At 40.5% G+C, this 19,386-nt stretch overlaps 1 protein-coding gene, 1 long non-coding RNA gene and 1 other non-coding gene across 8 annotated transcripts in view; 2 read left to right on the top strand and 1 right to left on the bottom strand.

Moving 5' to 3' along the window:
• The window catches only part of LOC147364790 (uncharacterized), a 438,829-nt gene that overhangs the window by 357,976 nt on the left and 61,467 nt on the right, over positions 1–19,386 (bottom strand). For 5 of the 6 annotated variants that reach the window (XR_015133714.1, XR_015133717.1, XR_015133715.1 and 2 more), the window contains exon 2: positions 14,671–14,766. The exons of the other annotated variant lie outside the window; for it this stretch is intronic. This is a non-coding gene — a long non-coding RNA (uncharacterized LOC147364790). The remainder of the gene's footprint in view (positions 1–14,670; positions 14,767–19,386) is intronic. 6 annotated transcript variants of the gene reach the window in all.
• TMCO5A (transmembrane and coiled-coil domains 5A) lies at positions 3,272–16,078 on the top strand. The gene is made up of 10 exons (XM_086318980.1): positions 3,272–3,411; positions 3,828–3,951; positions 4,637–4,687; positions 5,413–5,484; positions 7,375–7,431; positions 7,868–7,927; positions 8,357–8,421; positions 9,856–9,913; positions 11,853–11,893; positions 15,692–16,078. Exons 1-10 carry the CDS (start codon positions 3,272–3,274, stop codon positions 15,888–15,890), a joined length of 867 nt encoding a protein of 288 aa, XP_086175106.1. The 3' UTR covers positions 15,891–16,078.
• Positions 12,235–12,339, top strand: LOC147364792 (small nucleolar RNA U13). Its single transcript, XR_015135639.1, has one exon. It is a non-coding gene; the product is annotated as a small nucleolar RNA U13 (small nucleolar RNA).

Genomic DNA, 19,386 nt, shown 5'->3' with positions numbered 1-19,386 from the left:
TACTTAATTACTCTTCTGTGTACAGCTTCATAAAGCAACGAAATGCCTTCTTTCAGGAAGAAGGGAGATGGTAATGGGGGTCATCAGAGGCCATTAATTTTACAAATAGTTTATTAGAAACTACAGTATGTTAAGAAGTCACTCTGGCCCACAAATCAACTCAATGTGGTCCTTATTAAGTCGAGATCCAAAACTTCCTACGTTTCCATGATTCACACACACAAAGTTACAAATGGTGCAGAATCTGGTCAAAATGTACATACCCAGGTGTGCAGAGTTATATTCTTTATATTCTGCAAATGATCTTATCTTCCCCTTTAGCTCTGACTCCTTAAGTTGGCAGAAAAGACTCAATGGGACCAATTCAAGATACCATAGACTTTTCCTGGTTAAAAATCTCTTTCAGGTAATTTCTCAGTCTTGGGAGATTCTTCTCTAGAGCTCTCTTCTTTCCCTGGAGAGTGGCAGGTGCAGGGGAAAGCTGTGTATCCTTGAGGTGGATTGAAGGGGGAGCTTTGGGTCTTCATACCTCTGCTTGTTGCTCTTGGGTCTGCTGGTCTTTCAGGATGCATGCTAGCCCATGCTCCTGATGACCATGACCTTTGCTATTGCCCATGTCGGGTCTCTGGGTTCTGTGTCCACTCCAGCACAACCTAAGGTCTCCCATTCACTAGCCCTCTTAATGCAGCTGCATCCACACTTCCAGGTCTAGGGGTACTCAGCTGCTCCACCCTATTTACAACTGCAACCACTTCCCTCCCACACACATAAACACACTACAATCCTTCATCCCCTTCACCCAGTTATGTTTCCTTCCAGCACTCTTCTCTTTTGTCATACCAAATAAAATTCCTTTACTCATTTATTTTGTTTGTGTTATTTGTTGTTTGTTTGTGTTATTACCCCCCCAACCCCCGTCCTAGAACAGCAGTCCCCAAAACTTCTGATACCAGGAACCAGTTCACAGAAGACAATTTTTCTACGGACAAGGGTGGGGCAAATGGTTTCAGGATGACTCAAGGCATTACATTTATTGTGCACTTTATTCCTATTATTATTACATCAGCTCTACCTCAGATCGTCAGGCATTACATCCCAGAGGCTGGGGACCCCTGCCCTAGAATGTAAACTCCATGAGGGCAAGTGTCTTGACTGTTTAGTGTACTCTGTCTCTCTAATGCTTAGAACAGTGCCTGGAATACAAAGGGGCTCCTTCAACAGCTTCAGTGTTTATCAAATGAATGAGTAGTTAGCTGGCTACATGATGGGATTAGACTGCTGGCCTGAGGACTCAGACTTTCTATATTAGTTACACATGGGCAGTGAGACAGCACAATCTACCAGAGAAGTAAAAAACAGGGGCTACCCCATTCATATGGCCGAGAAATCAGATCCATTCAACTATTGCTGCCAAAGGGAAGACATGGCCATGAAACACACACACCCAGCTAGGTTCTTAAGTCTCCATAGATGGTGAGAAACCGTTGCCACCCAAACCACTGTGACATGCTGCTCCGCCCTCCCCGTGTCAACAGCAGAGTCATGAAGGTTCTGAGAATCTATTGCACAGTTCCACTGGGGAAAGATTTGACGCTTCAGCAGCTAACTGCCTAGGGCAGAAGCAGGAAGACCATACACATCAGAAGGGAGGTGGAGTTTACGGAAGAAATGGAGATAAAGGGGAAACCAAGGAGGCACAGCAAGCCAAATTATTTACTTCTGCTTGGTTTTACTGAGACCTATTTAATACTAAGATCTTAATATCTGGAGACTCTTACAGACACCAGGCTAGAGAGCGCAGAGATTACTTTTCAGAGAAGTTATACACCTACACCCATGTCCATAAGCTCTTTAAGAAAGCTACTGGGCCTGGAGCAGAAAGGGACTTAAGAACAATTGATAACTATTGATTCTTATTGCAGCATATAAATTCCAAAGGATTTTGTGTAGGTGAACTATCTCTGAATATATCTGTAGCAGGATATATGCTGAAATATCAAGTACATACTGTATCCTCACTGCCTCCTTACTGAGGCATAATCAGATCATGAGCAGAAAACTAAAAGGCTGAATTTTGTCACGGCCAAAACATGAAGTTGGTGGGAAGAAACCAGTTAATTTTGTTTCTGTATTTGGGGGCTCTAAGCTAGTTACTCTGTTTCATAACTGGACCCATTTCCCCGGTTCATTAGATACATCTCTGTGACATTTTAGGAAAATCTACAATGGAAGAACAAAAGGAAGATCAACTAGGTTACGAGTAAGTAATCGTAATTATACAAAGCCACATGCAAGGACCAACGTATGAAGAAGGCCCGCTGTTGATGCCTTCCTTCATGTCCTAGTCTTCTCTCTCCCCATCTACTATCTAATCATCCCCCACTGCATTCCACCCCGAGCACTTCGTGCCCTCCTGAAGGGTAGCATTTATAAATTTTCCCTTCTAAGCGATAGTTATTGTAAAGTCCTTCCAAGGTAGGACTATCTTTTCCAAAATCATCCCTCATTCTTACTCAAAAATCTCTCTGCCTCACTAACTTGTTTGTGGCTAATTATTTAAAAAGCAAACTACTTAACTGATACAAGAAAAAGAAAAGTTTACTGAGAGCTTCCCATGTGCCAGGTACCCTTTCTAGACCACTCTAGTGTTAACCTTTATTTTATTCAAATTTACTTCAAAAAGATGTTTGCATTCTTGAAAGCGTATGCATGGATCACATCTGTTAACTTAATGGAGCGATTGTCATGGTACATTTTCAAGCTTTGTAGCCGGCACTGGGGCAGAAGTTTTGAGATAAGGAGGAAGGGAAAGACTAAAGCCCTCCCTGCCAGTGGAAATCACTTGTGCCTCTGCATGAGGCCGGGCCCAATCATTAGGAATGTGCCAGCTACCTGGATAAAAGTACTCAATAAAAGTGGATTGCATGAGCAGATTCTGTGAACAATTTGTCTGAGAAACCAGTGCAGAGGGCTGTTTAAGGAAGCAAGACTTCTCCTGGAACTAAAGTAGAGGTGCACTAGTATATCAAACACTTTGGCTGAGAAAGCCAAGAAAAACCTCCCTAACCGAGTTGAGACTTACTGAAACAAACTGTAGAGCATGATTAAGAAATATAATTTCCTAAGAATGAAAATGGAAAACTATGTTCCCAGAAACAGCCAGGTTAATGAATTTAATGCCTTTTAGATATGCCCTTTAGTCCAAAGATTACTGACCTTAAAATAACTGGCCCTTGTTCATTTTGGGGACTGAGTCTATAGGTCAGAGAAAATGGAAATCTTAAGATTGGCCCAGTCAAAGAAGAACATTAACAGTTTGAATATGGACCTTGAAAGGGATATGCAGAGAATAGATGAAGCAAATCAGGACCTTCTTGTCAAAATCCACAAGAAAGAAGATGAGATTCAGAGGTGAGTGTTGGGGTTCCATGTGGAAAGTACTCAGTCCAGAGGATGGGATGGGAAAAAAGAGACAAAATTGAATTTTCCAGTTTGTTCTAGATATCTAAATCTTGTACAGCAAAGTTTCTCCTTCATTCTTCGGCATTTCTCTACAGCTCAAACCTGAACTACGGCAAGTTTCAAGGAGATTCCTAAAAAATAGGGTGATATTTACCTGAGTTGAAAGAACATTGAGGTATTTGACTTGGGAATTAGAGGAATCTTACTTTTCCTGCTTTGAAAGTGATTCTGAGTCTAAGAATCCAGGAAAGAAGGGCTTCCAACTTGAGATTCATATTTATGGTCACTGAGGTACCCTTGAAACTGATATATGTGTTTTATCAGTTTTGAAACTGAGTTCCTTACTGTGTGCTTGTGTCATCCAGGTTGGAAAATGAGATTACTCAGACCAGAGACCTGGCAGAGGATGAGGAGTTGGAGAAGGAGAACAGCACCACGATGGAAAGGGAAAGAGCCTTGCAGGAGATGGAAGAAGAAACTGCCAGACTGGTGAGCAAGAAACTGGGAAGTGCTATTCAACAGGTTATATTCATCATCCTGTCTCTCATCAACCGTCAGATAAGTTGCTGTTGTTGTCGAGTTGCTCAGTCATGTCTGATTCTTTTTGACTCCATGAATTGCAGCACTCCAGGCTTCCCTGTTCTTCACTATCTCCAGGAGTTTGCTCAGACTCATGTCCATTGAGTTGGTGATTCCATGCAACCATCCCATCCTCTGTTGCCCCCTACTCCCCTTGCCCTTAATCTTTCCCAGCATCAACGTCTTTTCCAATGAGTCATCTCTTAACATCAGGGGGCCACAGTATTGGAGCTTCAGTTTTACTGTCAGTCCTTCCAAAGAATGAGACAGTCTCTCCTTTTTACATACACTGTGTAGTCAACTCAAAAGTCGTGGCAGGATGTGACCATGCTTGGAAAGGAATGTGTGGAGGTTAGGGTTTCTTAGGTAATATTTAGTACCAGAAAGCCCTGTGTGTGGGCATCTCTGTCCCTGGTAAGTTGGCACGTATATATTGAGATCAAACCACAGGTTCCTAACCTGACATTATGTAGTAAGATAGAGTTCTTGCAGGAAAAATCACTGGAGTGAAATGGAGAACAATCAACTGGAAAAAAAAGAAAACAGATGATGATGTGCACATGCCCACTTACACTCTGCTTCTTTCTCTCAACAGGAAAGGAAGAATGAGACCCTGGTCCACAGCATAGCAGAACTTGAAAGACAGGTGGGATAGGGCTCTTGTGTTCCCCAGTGTTCCCGCTGCACGCACAGTCATCAGAGAGGCAAGGGAGCAAAAGTGATCATAGGGGATTCCACATGTCAGACCAGCCTGTGCTGGGGTGGGAACGACTCTCCTGAGACTTAGCCCGATAACATAAATAAATTCCACAGATCTTCCCTACAAGTATCAGATGAAAGAAATGGGTGGGGTATTCAGGATATTCAGTGATATGATGGGTTCTTCATTGCATTATAAGGAAAAGGATTTCAGTAGACATTTTGGAAGTGATTGGCTGGCAACTTTGTAGTGAGAATTTATTTTACTTTCAACAGAGACTTTTAAAAATATTTAATTCTTAAGGATTCCCTTTTCTTCATCTAGACATTCCCTTTATCTTAACTCCTGCTCAGAATACAGTGGGCTTCCTATGTTTATTGTGCTTTCTGACCCAGGTCTGCAGCCCTGAGTAACCCAGCATGGATTAGGAGTTTGGAAAAGTACCCCTGTCTTGAGCAGATCTAGCTTTGATGACCAAGACTAGTGGGAAGAAATTGGAAGCAGAATAAAAATGTTTTCAAGGGTACCGAGTATCCACCAAAGGACCATCTCCTGACAGCTTTTATCAAGGCCAAATTACCAGCCCACACACACCAGAGAATATCTTTGTCTTTTTTGGGGGGAGGATGTATTTTTTGTTTGTAATTGAATTTTTTAATTTGAAACTGTAGCTTACAAGGAAATCTCAAAAAGCAACAAAGTGTGAACAAGACAATCTAAAGGGAACCCCAGAAGAGTCAAAGGTAAATGGAAAAGCAATCTTGAATGGGTTTGGACTATGTGAACAGGAAACAAGCCTTCAAGTTGAAACAACTGTCAAAGTTGAGATAAATTCTTTGTAGTTTTACCCATGTCAGGCATAAGCCTGGGCCATTGAGTGCTGAATTTTCCTCTGCTCTTAGTCAGGAATTTTGCTCTGAAGCCATATATTTTGTTCTTTCTTCCATGAGGAAGAGCATAAACACAAATACATATTTAACACTGGAGGCAGCTGAAGTCCCTAATTTAAATCCTGGCCCCAGTACTTCGTGTGGTATATGAAGGGCAATTTAATCAGTCCCTCCCAACCTCAGTTTGAAAATTGAGTGAAATTGTGTATATAAACTATTCTTTCCCTTTTCTGGACTGCTAAAACCTGAAATCACATAATTTTAAAGTGACTATTTGAGTCTGGCTAAGCAATGGCACCCCACTCCAGTACTCTTGCCTGGAAAATCCATGGATGGAGGGGCCTGGTGGGCTGCAGTCCATGGGGTCACTAAGAGTCGGACACAACTGAGCGACTTCACTTTCACTTTTCACTTTCATGCATTGGAGGAGGAAATGGCAACCCACTCCAGTGTTCTTGCCTGGAGAATCCCAGGGACGGGGGAGCCTGGTAGGCTGCCATCTACGGGGTCGCACAGAATCGGACACGACTGAAGCGACGCAGCAGCAGCAGCAGCAAGATATGTGTATGAATTCATAGAGACAGAGCTGCTGATACTGCTGCTGCTAAGTCACTTCAGTCATGTCCAACTCTGTGCAACCCCAGAGACAGCAGCCACTAGGCTCTTCTGTCCCTGGGATTCTCCAGGCAAGAATACTGGAGTGGGTTTCCATTTCCTTCTCCAATGCGTGAAAGTGAAGTCATTCAGTTGTGCCCGACTCTTAGTGACCCCATGGACTGCAGCCCACCAGGCTCCTCTGTCCATGGGATTTTCCAGGCAAGAGTACTGGAGTGGGTTGTCATTGCCTTCTCCGAGAGACAGAGCTAGGATCTGTAAATCTACTGTATGCTGGGAAATTTACATATCCTCTCATGGGATCCAGTCTAGGAAAAGAATAGTGAGTTTTACCTGCTAAGTAAGGTGATTACATGCGTGCTAAGTCGCTTCAGTTGTGTCTGACTCTTTGCAACATATGGACAGCCACATAACTTCCTCATCTACATCAAAGTTCACAGTCTTGGCCCTTGTTGTAACCTCTGCATGGAACATATTTCCTCCAGATCTCCATTTGGCTAATATTTATCATTTAGACTTCAACTCAAGTATCATCAAAGAGGCCTTCACAAACCACCTATAATAGCTCTTACTCCATCACTCACTCTCAGCACATTTCTGTGCTTTTATTTCTTTCACAGCACTTATCATTATCAGGTTGACTTATTTGTTATGTCCCCCACCTAGAATGTCAACTCTGTGAGGCAGAGAGCCTATCAATCCTGCTCATCACTGTATCCTCAGTACTCCCCTTGCCCTTTCCCTGTCATTCCAGTAGAGTGGCCAATATAAAATGGCTTTCATCAAATATTCAAGGAAGGAAAAGAGGAATACAGGGAGGAAAAAAGGAGTAATGAATATATAAATGCAAAGGGAATAGTGACGTTTTCAAGAGTGATTTTTTCTAAGAGAAATAGCTAAGGAAGAAGGAAGCTAAGAATTGAAGTTTAAGGGCAAAGGGAGCACTAATGAATGCTCAGCGGATTCACCAGGCAGCTGACAGGATGGTTTGACTGCTCTCCAACAAAGAGATATCTGAAATGTGCCTGACGCACTTCAACCACCTGTGAGATAAACTTTGTGATAGCATTTCAGAATGAAATTCTGTTTTTGCCTTGCTGAGTTACCAGCCTCCTTTCCTGTCTATAGGTTAAGTTACAACAACTGGAAGCCTCCTGTGCAGACCAAGAGAAGGAGCTGGCCAAGGTAACCACAAACTTCAATGTTTCTTCTCCCAAAGGAAGGGAAATGTGATTCTTGGTCCAACAATCTAACACATTCTTCAGATGATTGAGTTTTAATAATGTTCTACTTCTAAAACTACATGGGATCAGGAGGAGAAGAAGGAAAGGAGGATGAATACAGTATTCTAGGTTACCTACTATTTAACATTTCTACAGGATACATTCCATAATGTCTATTTTCCACAAATTAGTATCTATTCTTCTCCCAACTGTCCCCAAATAATCCCCATGGGACTATAAAGTATATCCTCAGAAAATGAGTTTATATGTACAAAAAACATATTTAGAAAAACTAGAAGCGTACATTTAGGGTCTGGTACACAGGAGGAAACAAGTATACTATTGTTCTTGTAGAAATTCCCTGAGAAAATTTAAGACTAATAAATTTTGCTTCCCAGGTAATAGAAGACTATGCATTCGTGGCCCAGCTCTGTGAAGATCAAGCTCTCTGCATAAAGGTACAGCCTCTCAGTAAATAGATAGCAAAGGGTTTGTTCAGGTACACAGTGAAATGGAAATAGGTTTTTCAGCAAAGACCACCTGGAATAATTTTAACTCTTCAAGGTGTCACTCCAAAGGGACTTTAAAGTCTTTGACACTCTACTACCAATATCATTCTTTTACTTGCCTCGTCTCCCAGCCCCTAGTGCCTTTAACTTAATGATGAACACTTGTCCTATTTATAACCCCAATTATTCCCAGGGGCCTGTCCAACGGTGAAACGTAGTGAGAGATCAGTACTGATGGAGTGAAGGCTAGGAAGGAGGAAAAGTGGCAGTGGGAACATCAAACATTTATGTTACGATGTAATAATGTGTGTTTATTATGATTAGGAAAAGCACAGGGCTTTAATTAGTAACTGTGCTTTCCTTTATTTCTCTTTGAAGAAGTACCAGGAAACTTTGAAGAAAATACAAGAAGAACTAGAAACTCGGTTCCTTGAGAGAGAAGTGTGAGCTTTAGCAAACAAAGGAACATCCTGGTTTTAGTGGTAACTCCATCTCAGCCTGGGTCAGAGCAAACATCTCTCTGACTAATTCCAATTTGGAATTGCATAAGCCCTGACACCACATATCTTTCCCCTCCATAGTGATCAGGTCAACTCCCCCTACACTGCACCAACTTTATTTTTTTTTAAGGCAAGATAAATGAATTCTTATACTGTTATTGTATAAATACACAATTTTTTTAACAGCACCATTTTCAAGTGTATACACAATATGATTATAATAAACCAAATCTAAAATGCAGGTCCTTTTCCCAGCTTTCTTAAAAGACTCTAGAAATGCATTTCCCTTCCTAACTTTATCATATTACCAATTATTTGGGTTTATATTAAGGCCAGGAACATGTGCCTTAAAAAGGACTAGTGGTCAGGCACCTTGATAAGCACAGCATGCCTTATATTTCACAGAAAAGGCCTTATAATAATACCATCTTCACTTACCCCAAATATACAGAAATTAAACCATATGGGATAGGCATGACACTAACCTCCAGACACCTGCAAAGACTATCATATTATGAAACTCAAACTGTATACTATTATACTATATTAAACATAAATAAAAGAAAAGCCTCCCCCACCCCAAAAAAAAGATGCCTTGAGTTTGTCAGAAGAGTTCAACTCTTTTGCGGTGGTCGTTTAGTCGCTAAGTTGTGTCCGACTCTTCTGAGATTCTATAGACTGTAGCCCTCGAGGTCCCTCTGTTCATGGGATTTCCCAGGCAAGAATACTGAAGTGGATTTCCATTTCCTCCTCCAGGGTATCTTCCCAGCCCAGGGATCAAACCTATGTCTCCTGCATTGGCAGGTAGATTCTTAACCACTGAGCTACCTGGGATACACTTAAATTCTTTAGTTTAAATCAAAAACTTCAATTTTTTGACCCTCTTTAGAAGTTAAATCTTAATTCAATCAAGAAGTATCTCTATTTATTAAATATTTTGGAATCTTAGGATGAAGAGAAAGAGACCCAAACTGCATAAAGCCTCTAACTAAGCAGGCACACATGGTGGCCTGGTGTCCAAGGCACCGGGACCTGGAGGCTCTCACCCTTAAAGGACACCTTCAAGTCTCCCAAAATCCTTCCTGAGTACTAGGTATGGCTTGACTGCTAAGCTAAGTTTCTAAACCAAGACTATTCAACAAAAATTTATATGCTATCTGTTAAGTATCCACTAAGCCATTTACTGAGTACTTGAAAAACAGGTAATATGACTGAGGAAATTATTTTTTAATTAATTTAAATAGCTGCATGTAGCAAATGGCTACAATAGTGGACAACATAGCATTAGAACATAAAACTATTTTAAAATAACCACCATATAGTATGAATCTCCGTGTGTAATTTATCCAACCTCTGTCTTGGTTCTTTTATCCCTAGGTCAAAAGTTATGTGCATGAACTCCACAAGCAAAGAGTATAACAGCCAAAATAACAAGGTAACTACCCACTCCATCTTTAGCTTCTTCAGCATCATTGCTTTTCAAAGGAGTTTCCAAAATCACTATAAGCCACCAAACATCTAACAATCTTCCCAGGTGCATTTTCCAAGAACAGTACTAGATGTAATTTCTAAGCATTTCAACCTTAAACCAAGAGGACACTAGGAACAACTGTTTTCCCTCCTACAGTCATGCAAATGATGTGCTCTCAAAGAAACCAGTCCAAGAGCAGAGAGAGTTTAGAATGGAAGCAAGAAGGAACAGTAGCTGAGGATGCACTCTATGGACAAAAGCTCTGCACCAATCACAGCACTCTTTCCTGATGATCCCAGCATGGTCCTGAATCTTTCACTGCACAGAATGCCAAGGGCATCTATCACTGTCTAGCTAGAGTTGGCCTATGAGTGAAAACATAGGAAGCAATTGTTTCTTTATGACACAGCTTCCATGTTTGTATGTCTTTAACATCATGATGTTACCAGCACATATGCAAAGGTCTGAAGGAAACCGATGTGGACATAGGGCACCAGACCTCTGGGCCTATTTGGTGTCTTACGGCAGCAAGTACATAGATAAATCTTACTGGACTTGAGTTGTAATTTATATTTCCTTTAGAACCAAGGCTGACATTAATCCAGAATTTTATATTGTTGAGATATACAGTCTTTATAATCATAGAAAGGAGAAGTCATCTCTTCTTTAAAAGCACATATCAACAATTGACTATTATCCTTAAAGTCCTCCAGATGTTTGAATATTTATTAGACTGTATGACTGTAGTTCTCACTGTTCTGAACAGGTTATTCTGGTGCCAAGCTTATATATTCCATTCAGCAAGCAAAACTCCTGAAATAAATGAAATCCACCTCTCTAGAACCAAGCTTGGCATGCTCCCCAATGTGTCCCATCATCTAATCCCAGTGGCTCATTAAATTATTCCTTGTGGCCACCTATCAGAGAAACAACAGGGTGTATTCATCAAAATTATGAGAGTACCATGAGATGGTTCAATTACCTATGAGGTTTGAGCAATCCCTGTGGAGAGGCTACCTGAGCAGGTGACCAGCTAGCATGCCACTTCATCTCACTCAAGCTATAGAATCAAATTTGTAACCCAGAAAGCTACTTTCTAATTCCAGTTCTGCAAGCCTCATTTCCACAGTTTTAAAATGTGATCATAATTTCTCTTCCTTTTTATCTCACAAGGAAGTTAAAAGGAAAATAACTGAGAAAACATTTGGAAGAGAAATGTCATAGAAATCCAGAGTATATCCTCATCTTTACATTTTTATATCTTTCAAGTTTTATCTCTAGAATATGTCTGTGTGGTTTGTATAGCCTACAAACTTCTCAAAGGGTCACTGGCTAATCCAAAGGTAGGGTATAGTTGAGAGAGCCCAGAAAGTAGACTCAGAGGATCTGGGATCCAGGCCTGGTCCTGCCACTTACTAGCTGTATGACCTTCCCTTTCTATGTCTTCTTTCTTATCAGAATATTAAAAGGTGATGCAGTTACACATATATGTGTACCGTGTATATATTTATATGGGTTTCCCAGGTGGCTCAGTGGTAAAGAATTCACCTGCCAATGCAGGAGATACAAATTCAATCCCTGGGTCAGGAAGATCCCCTGGAGGAGGAAATGGCAACCCACTCCTGTATCCTTGCCTGAAAAATCCCATGCACAGAGAGACTGGCGGGCTGCAGTCCACGGGGTCGCAAAGAGTCAGACATGACTGAAGGACTGGGTGCATATACACACATCCATAGATACACACATATATCTGGCTTTGAAAATTTCATCTCCTTATGCATATGAAAAAAATCTGTAAAATTTTATCTAAAATAACATTTAATTAACAGCTCAATGAATATTATTTGGCAGTGATAATAGCCTCCAGATATTGTTTATTTATCACTGTCCTTTCTTCTCCTAGGATAACTCTCTCCAAAAGAAGAAAGCAGGGTTCTGTAAAAGGTAAGTAAATATCGTTGAGTAAACTTCCCAGAAAATTAGGAGTTCTACTTAGCTACTCTGGCAGAGAGCAAAGTCTAGCCACACAACCACACACACACATAGAGTCAAGTCAACAATGACTGCGTTTCTCAGTCAATGTTATGACTTCCTTCTCTGAAGGTGATTACCAATCTCAACTTTCCAGTATTAGAAGCCAGTGGCCTAGCAGTAATTAGAAACAGGAATCTTATTACCTAGAAGAGATGTGGTAAGTCTCTTCTTACTCCTTTTTCCCTTTAACACTTTCAACTAGTTTGATGTGTCTGGTTTTCCAGTAACATCAGTAGATTAGAAATGGCGAGATCCTTCTGTGGTTCATAAGCATGATGATTGGGTTTTTATACTATTGCGCAAGATATGCCTCCCTCAAACTTTGCTACATCAGCATACTACCTCTTAATGTGAAAAATAAAAATAGGGAGAGAATTTATAAATGCAAGGATACCACTGCCTAACAACAGATAAAAGGGAGAGAAAATGTGAAAAAGAGATAGCACCTAACAGTATCCAGCACACAATAGCTGCTCAAAAATCTTAATACAAATAAGAAATCAAAATTCAAACAACTGAGTCAATATTAGCCCTTAGGGAATCAATGTCATTGCAAAGTAAAATTAGTATCGAAGCCCTTTCATTTTTAAGAAAAGGTCAAATTACGTTCAATATGTTTAAGAAGGCATCAGTTCGGTTCAGTTCAGTCACTCAGTCGTGTCTGACTCTTTGCGACCCCATGAATCGCAGCACGCCAGGCCTCCCTGTCCATCACCAACTCCCGGAGTTCACTCAGACTCACGTCCATCGAGTCAGTGATGCCATCCAGCCATCTCATCCTCTGTCGTCCCCTTCTCCTCCTGCCCCCAATCCCTCCCAGCATCAGAGTCTTTTCCAATGAGTCAACTCTTCGCATGAGGTGGCCAAAATACTGGAATCTCAGCTTTAGCATCATTCCTTCCAAAGAAATCCCAGGGCTGATCTCCTTCAGAATGGACTGGTTGGATCTCCTTGCAGTCCAAGGGACTCTCAAGAGTCTTCTCTAACACCACAGTTCAAAAGCATCAATTCTTTGGTGCTCAGCCTTCTTCACAGTCCAACTCTCACATCCATACATGACCACATAGAGAAAGATAAAGTTAAAGTGGTATGACATGTGATTTAGAAAGAGTCCCATCAAAATGGTTAACATAAAATTATTGGTGCTTAAAGTCCAGCTCCAATTGTCTGGAAAATTTGCTTAAGAGGGATACTCCTTCATACCAGATAAGTGAAGTATTACATATTCCAATATCCCTAAATGCATGTTCCCAGAACAACCAGAAGAATTTTCCCTAGAACTCCTAGGCCACCTTCACCAATAATTCAGAAACCAGTGTCCAGCATGGAATTGCCCACGTGAACTCCTAGGATAAAAATTGTCTGCCTTAAAGAGAGTTAGTAGCCTAAAGAAAAGTTAGTAGCCTAAAGTCCAGCCTAAAGTCTTTCCTCTTGTCCTGATCCACATCCTTGGGACACTGGTATATGTGTGCTAATAAGAAAGCAAGGTTGTTCCTGAGATTGTCCCTAGGCATGTCCTTCCAGAGATGTCACCCCAGACCCTTCTCATGAATATGGTATCCAACATTGAGGAGAGTGGTGGGAAGAGGATGGTAAACAGCTTTTGATTCTCATTTTGACCAAGATCCTGTACTAGAACGGATCTTGTCACCAAGATTAACTCTACAGGAAAACTTCAGAAAACTGGAGGGGAAGGGCTGTTTTGACTGGTGACTGGAGTTGAACAGTGAACTTGTCGTGGGGCAGAATGCAGCCTGCCACACCTTGATGAGGGTAATATAGCAAAGGAAACAGGGGAGGCTTGCTCATGTCAATCATATTAAAACCACAAGTGCAAAACAATTAATCAGTTAAAAAAGAAATCAAGAGTACCATAAGGAAATTTACAGCAATGTATTAGGAAATATTAAAGGTAACATGAATGAAAGAAGAAAATACTAAGATCATGGATAGCAGGCCTTAATATCATAAATATATCAATGGTCTCCAAATAATGAATAAAATCAATTTAATTCCAAACTCCCCAAAAGATTTTTCATGAAATTGAATAAAATGATAATAAAATATAGCATATATGGGAGAGTAAAGGGTCAAATAATGACCTGGGCAATTTTAAAGGAGAGTTAAGGAGTGAGAAACATGTCCTTTGAGATATCAAGATTTACTAGGAAGCTACAGTAATTATGATGGTGTGGTGTTATGACAGGAATAGAAAAGTCAACCAATGGAATAGAACAAAGAGCTCAGAAACAGTGTATGTACAGAAACTTGATATATGGCAGGGATTATATGTCAGAGGGGAAAGAAAGGATTGATTGTTCAATAAATATGGTGGGAAAAAAATGGTTATCTAAATGAGAAAAAATAAGATTGAATCACTACTATATAGTATAACAAAAATCAAGCCCAGATAATTAAAGATGTAAATGTCAATTTTTAAAAGCTTATAAAACTCAGTATTAGTCATCTATTGCTACATAACAAATTGACCCCAAATTCAGTGACTGCAAACAGCAAACATTTTATCAACTCACATTTTCTGTGTGTCAGAAATCTGTGAGCTACTCAGCTGGGTGGTTCTAGTTCAGGGTCTGTTATGAGGATGCAGTTAAGATGTTGGCTGAAATTACAGTCATTAGAAGGCCTGGCTGAAGCCAGGGGATCTATTTCCAAAGGAGCTTACTCACACAGCTGGTTGTTGGCAGGAGGTCTCAGTTCCTCATAACAAGGACCTCTCCAGCAGACTGCCTGTGTGTCCTCACAAACTCACAGCTGGCTTCCTCCTGAAAGTAAGGAGGAAGCTTCAGTGCTTTTAGTACATAGCCTAGGAAATCACATGCTGTCACTTCCGTGATATGCTGTTCTGTAGAAGCAAGTCAGTCAAGTCTATTCCATACTCCAATGGAAAGAAAGCTCTCAAAAGGAGGAGTAACAAAGAATTTGTGGATGTATTTTTAAACTACCATAAAGATTTAATAGAAAATAGTATCTTTTAGGCCTAGGGGTAGAGAATGACTTTTCAAACAAGATACAAAAAGCATTCATTCTAATTAAAGGAAAGGTTGATAAATTAGACTTTATTAAAAATAAATTTTGAAAAAAAAACTTTTGTTCTTAAAGCAGGTGAAAGTTATAAACTAGAGGGGAAATATTCCAAATATACACAACGGCAAATGACTGATATCAAGAATATACAAAGTTTTCCTACAAATTAATAAGAAAGGCCCAAACAGCATAATAGATAAATAGGCAAGAGGAATCACATAAGACCAATAAACATATGGACAAATGTTCAGCTCCATCATTCGTCAGGGAAATGCAAGCTAAGACCATAGTGATATATTACTTTATACACATTTGATGGGCAAAAGCTTTAAAATCTGACAATACCAGATGTTGAAGAAGCTGTGGAGCTGCAGAAACACACCCTGCTAATAGAACATAAATTGGAGCAAAAACAATTTTCCAAAATAAAAACAAACAAAACAAGATACCTTTAAATAGTGATAATGCTGAAAGATAATTAAACATGGTGATGAGAGACAGAGTAGCTGGCAGACCAGCAGAGGGGAAGAGGTTGCCTTTAAAAGGGGTTGTTAGGAATAGAGACATTTGAATATCAAAGAATCAGACATGCATTTACGTATGACTGTTTCGTTCCAGGTTTTCTAACCTCTAGTTAACAGTTTCTCGGCTTTCTCTTTCCAGGATTTTTCAATATTTCTTTTTCACTACCCTGTTTCTCATCAGACTGCTGGGCTACTTGTTATTCCATATAAGCTTCATAAATCCAGATCTCTTTGTCAACATATTGCCCAAGATACTGAGCAGGAACGTCTTGTGGAAGCTAAGATGTTTCCTCTTTCCATCTCTCACGCTTGAGACAGAGGACATGTTGCCCCACTGATCCCCAAGAAATATCCTTGAGCAAAAGAAGACAAGTAGCATCTGAGCCATAGACTAGGAGACGCAGAACTTGTGGAGGGAAGAGGTTTTCTTCAGTTTTTCCCTTGAGGTTTGCCTACTTCATTACCATCCCACCTTGCACTGTCTTTCCAAGATTAACCTTGTCCAGTAAAGAGCTCTGTCAATGGATTTCTGTGGCTATGTGCATGAGCTAAATAGAACCAGAGAGTAAATAGAGTAGACAATTCTTAGAATAATATCATAGATGCTGAACAAAATTAGAGTTGATCACTTCTTCTGGTGAATCTTAAAAATTTAAGACACTGGATCCCTGCAAAGCAGAAGATTGTTCATTATTTATATTAGAACTCTTTGGTTAAAAATTGCCTTAGTTTAAGTTAATGTATAAATCGATAGCACACAAAAAAGTATTGCCTCATGGAACTAAAAATCTGGGACTCCAGGCGTGGCTGGATCCAGAAGTTGAAAGCAATGTCAGTGGAGCTTCACCTCTCTCTCTTGTCATTGAATGGGCATTTTCCATTTAGCAAGAAGATGGTACCAACAGCCTAAGCCTCATATTACAAGAGTTGCATCCTTAGCAGAATGAAACCATCTTTCTAATAGCTCCAGCAGAAAAGTTCAGATAAACTTAGTTGGGATCAACTGTCTACCCCTGTCACACAATCAGTATAGCCAAATGGATGGGAATACTCTAATTAGTCAAGCACAAATCCATGAACCATATGTCCAACCTCTTGAAAGGAACAAGGTAGGCAAGGGGACAAGAAAGAGATAAGGAATCAGCCCCATGTAAGCTATATGGAATGTGTTTCCCAAAGGAAACGGGGCACTGAATTTCAGAGAAGGGGAAAAGGATACTGGAGGCAAAAGCAGACGTTGACTTAATCACTAGTTTTAGCCTTACACATAAACACACAACTTTGGCAATTAAACTCAAAGCTGTAGCTCACTTCATGTGTCTTCCTAACAGTAAAAACTATAGCTTTTCAAGATCATAATTTGAGATCAACTATTGCAAAGAGCTCAATACAAATATGTGAAAACCCAGATCTCCAAAGCTGAAGTAAGCAAGGATGCTATAAAGTAAATAGTGCATGGCATATTAACTGCTTCACAAACTTGGGATTACCTAAATATGGTCAAGTCGTGCTCAGTAGCTTCAGTCATGTCTGACTCTTTGCAACCCTATGGACTGTAGCCCACCGGACTCCTCTGTCCATGGGATTTTTCTAGGCAAGAATACTGGAGTGGGTTGCCATTTCCTCCTCCAGGGGATCTTCCCAACCCCGGAATCAAACTCATATCTCCTGCATTGCAGGCAGATTCTTTACCATGGAGCCACCACTTCCAATTAATTGTTGAACCATGTACATGCCTTATTGACAGGATATACTTAAGCTTCCTCTTGAACTTCCCCACCCTCCTAAATGATCAGGAGCCTTGACAGTTCTGAAGTCCAAGAGCACAAAGGGGTCACTGACTTCCACACCAGCAGGGAATGAACTTTAACTCTTTGGTTCACTGTCATTGCTTCTTGAGGCCACACGATGTCACTGTTGGAAATGTGTCCTACACAGGTTGACTAAGTAATTAATTATCTCAATGGAGACATATCTGATAATAGGAAAGGATACTCTTAAGAATTATGTCAGGACAAGAGAAATCAGACAGGACTGTCTCAGCAAACCAGGTTGTATGGTTGTGCGCTTAGTCACTCAGTCGTGTCCAACTCTTGTAACCTGCTAGATTCCTTTGTCCATGGGATTCTCCAGGCAAGAATACTGGAGTGGGTTGCCATTTCCTTCTCCAGGGGATCTTCCTGACCCAGGAATTGAACCCAGGTCTCCTGCATTGCAGGCAGATTCTTTACCAACTAAGCTACAAGGGAAGCCTAGGATGCATGGTTATATATATATAATCTAAAATCTTGTTGACATGGTATATTTTGCTAACAGTTACATCTCATTTTTCAGTGTCAAGGGTGACCATGCTTAGGACCTGGTGCCAGAGCTCAAGCTGCACCTCTTGTACCTTTCATACTTTGTACCTTTCTTGTTCCTTTCAAGTATCCAGACATACTTCCAAGGTTAAGTTCCTAGAGGATTAAGATTGATTCCAGTTTCTGCTACCATCAGCCTTACTTCCATCCCTGCAGTCTGGGAAGTGAGCCTACTCTTAGGAAATCCACCTATCTGGAGGTCAGGAGGTTGTTCTGAAGACTCAACCCTCAAAACACAAGGGCTCAGTGACACACTCCAAAGGAGGCTTCAAGGTGCATAACTTCCCTTCCAAGCACTTTCCAGACTTTTCTGCAACTTCTGCCCCTTGAGAAGAGAAACATTCTACCAGAAGCCTTAAGATATCTCAGCAGACTCAGAAAGAGTTTGTCATGACATTTACTCAGCCCCTTTATAACAGACATGATGTTCATGATCATGAATTCCTTATTAAGTACTTATTATGTACAAGGCCCCTTACTAAGTATTTCATGAACATCACTGTATTAAATACAACCTACCTAGTTTACAAATAGCCAGTTTTGAGAGCAAACAGAAAAACCAGAGTTTTGAGTTGAAAAAAAAACAGAATTTGCGCCTGTGTCTGGACCCAAAGTTTGGCCTCTAATACCTCTGTTGTTTCTAACAGCAGACATTGACCTGACAGCTGGCCGATGAAAGGCTAAGGCATAGTCCAGCATGGTGGGATGTTCACCCACCTGTGAAGTGGGAAATCCCAGCCATGGCTACATTTATGGAAGAATCTGGGAGACTCTCAGACAAATTACGGATTTATAAAATTGGCAAGGAATTTAGGAATTAGTCATTCCGACTCAGTGAGGCACTTTACCCAAAATCACATAACTAGTTAGTGACAGAATCAGGATAAAACTAGATCTCTTGAGCATTTTTCAGTGGCCCTTCTGGGAAACTAGCATTTCCCAACTCTTTACAGTCAGGAAATAATATAGTGAAGATGCTGCTGCAATTGTTGTTTAAAATCAAAATCAACTGTACCCTCCAGTCTTGTAAGGTAAAAGCATAATTCTTAGCTCTGGCGAAATTAACTGCCATATTTCTCTCCCTGCTCCTATCAGGGAAAGTGGAAAGAAGAAAGGGTGACACTTGGTATGCATGAACCTTTTTTTAGCAGGGCACATTAATAAACCCTGAGTTATGCAAAGTGTGAATTGTGAGGGAGTGATAAGTGCTAAAACTGAAATGCTTTTCATAATAATACACGAATTTTTTGTCACATCTGAGAGAAGAAGAAGCAAGGAGAGAAAGCTGAACAAAATGATGAGACACTGAAATCCAACCAAGCTGGTGGAAATGGACCAAGGGACTATCAGAAGAGAAGAAAAGTTGATATTCAATTTTAGAGCATTTTCTAATAAGTGGTGCTGCAATATTTGCTCTTACATGCTTACTTCACTGGCCAGTAAACGCTACCAGATATGGTTATAGATATTTGCC

This window comes from Bos grunniens, chromosome 10 (assembly GCF_055505025.1).
Source record: "Bos grunniens cultivar Pamir isolate PY7600 chromosome 10, Bosgru_T2T1.0, whole genome shotgun sequence".
Taxonomy (NCBI): Eukaryota; Metazoa; Chordata; class Mammalia; order Artiodactyla; family Bovidae; genus Bos; species Bos grunniens.
The sequence above is the reverse complement of the archived record's forward strand: the minus strand, read 5'-3'. Positions and strand labels throughout refer to the sequence as shown.

What these genes read in the sequence shown, in the direction of transcription:
- TMCO5A (XM_086318980.1), top strand. Translation starts at nt 3,272, where the DNA reads ATGGAAATCTTAAGATTGGCCCAGTCAAAGAAGAACATTAACAGTTTG. An exon ending in AAAGAAGATGAGATTCAGAG is followed by an intron (nt 3,412 to 3,827) that starts GTGAGTGTTGGG and finishes TGTGTCATCCAG; the next exon opens with GTTGGAAAATGAGATTACTC. An exon ending in CGGTTCCTTGAGAGAGAAGT is followed by an intron (nt 8,422 to 9,855) that starts GTGAGCTTTAGC and finishes TTTTATCCCTAG; the next exon opens with GTCAAAAGTTATGTGCATGA.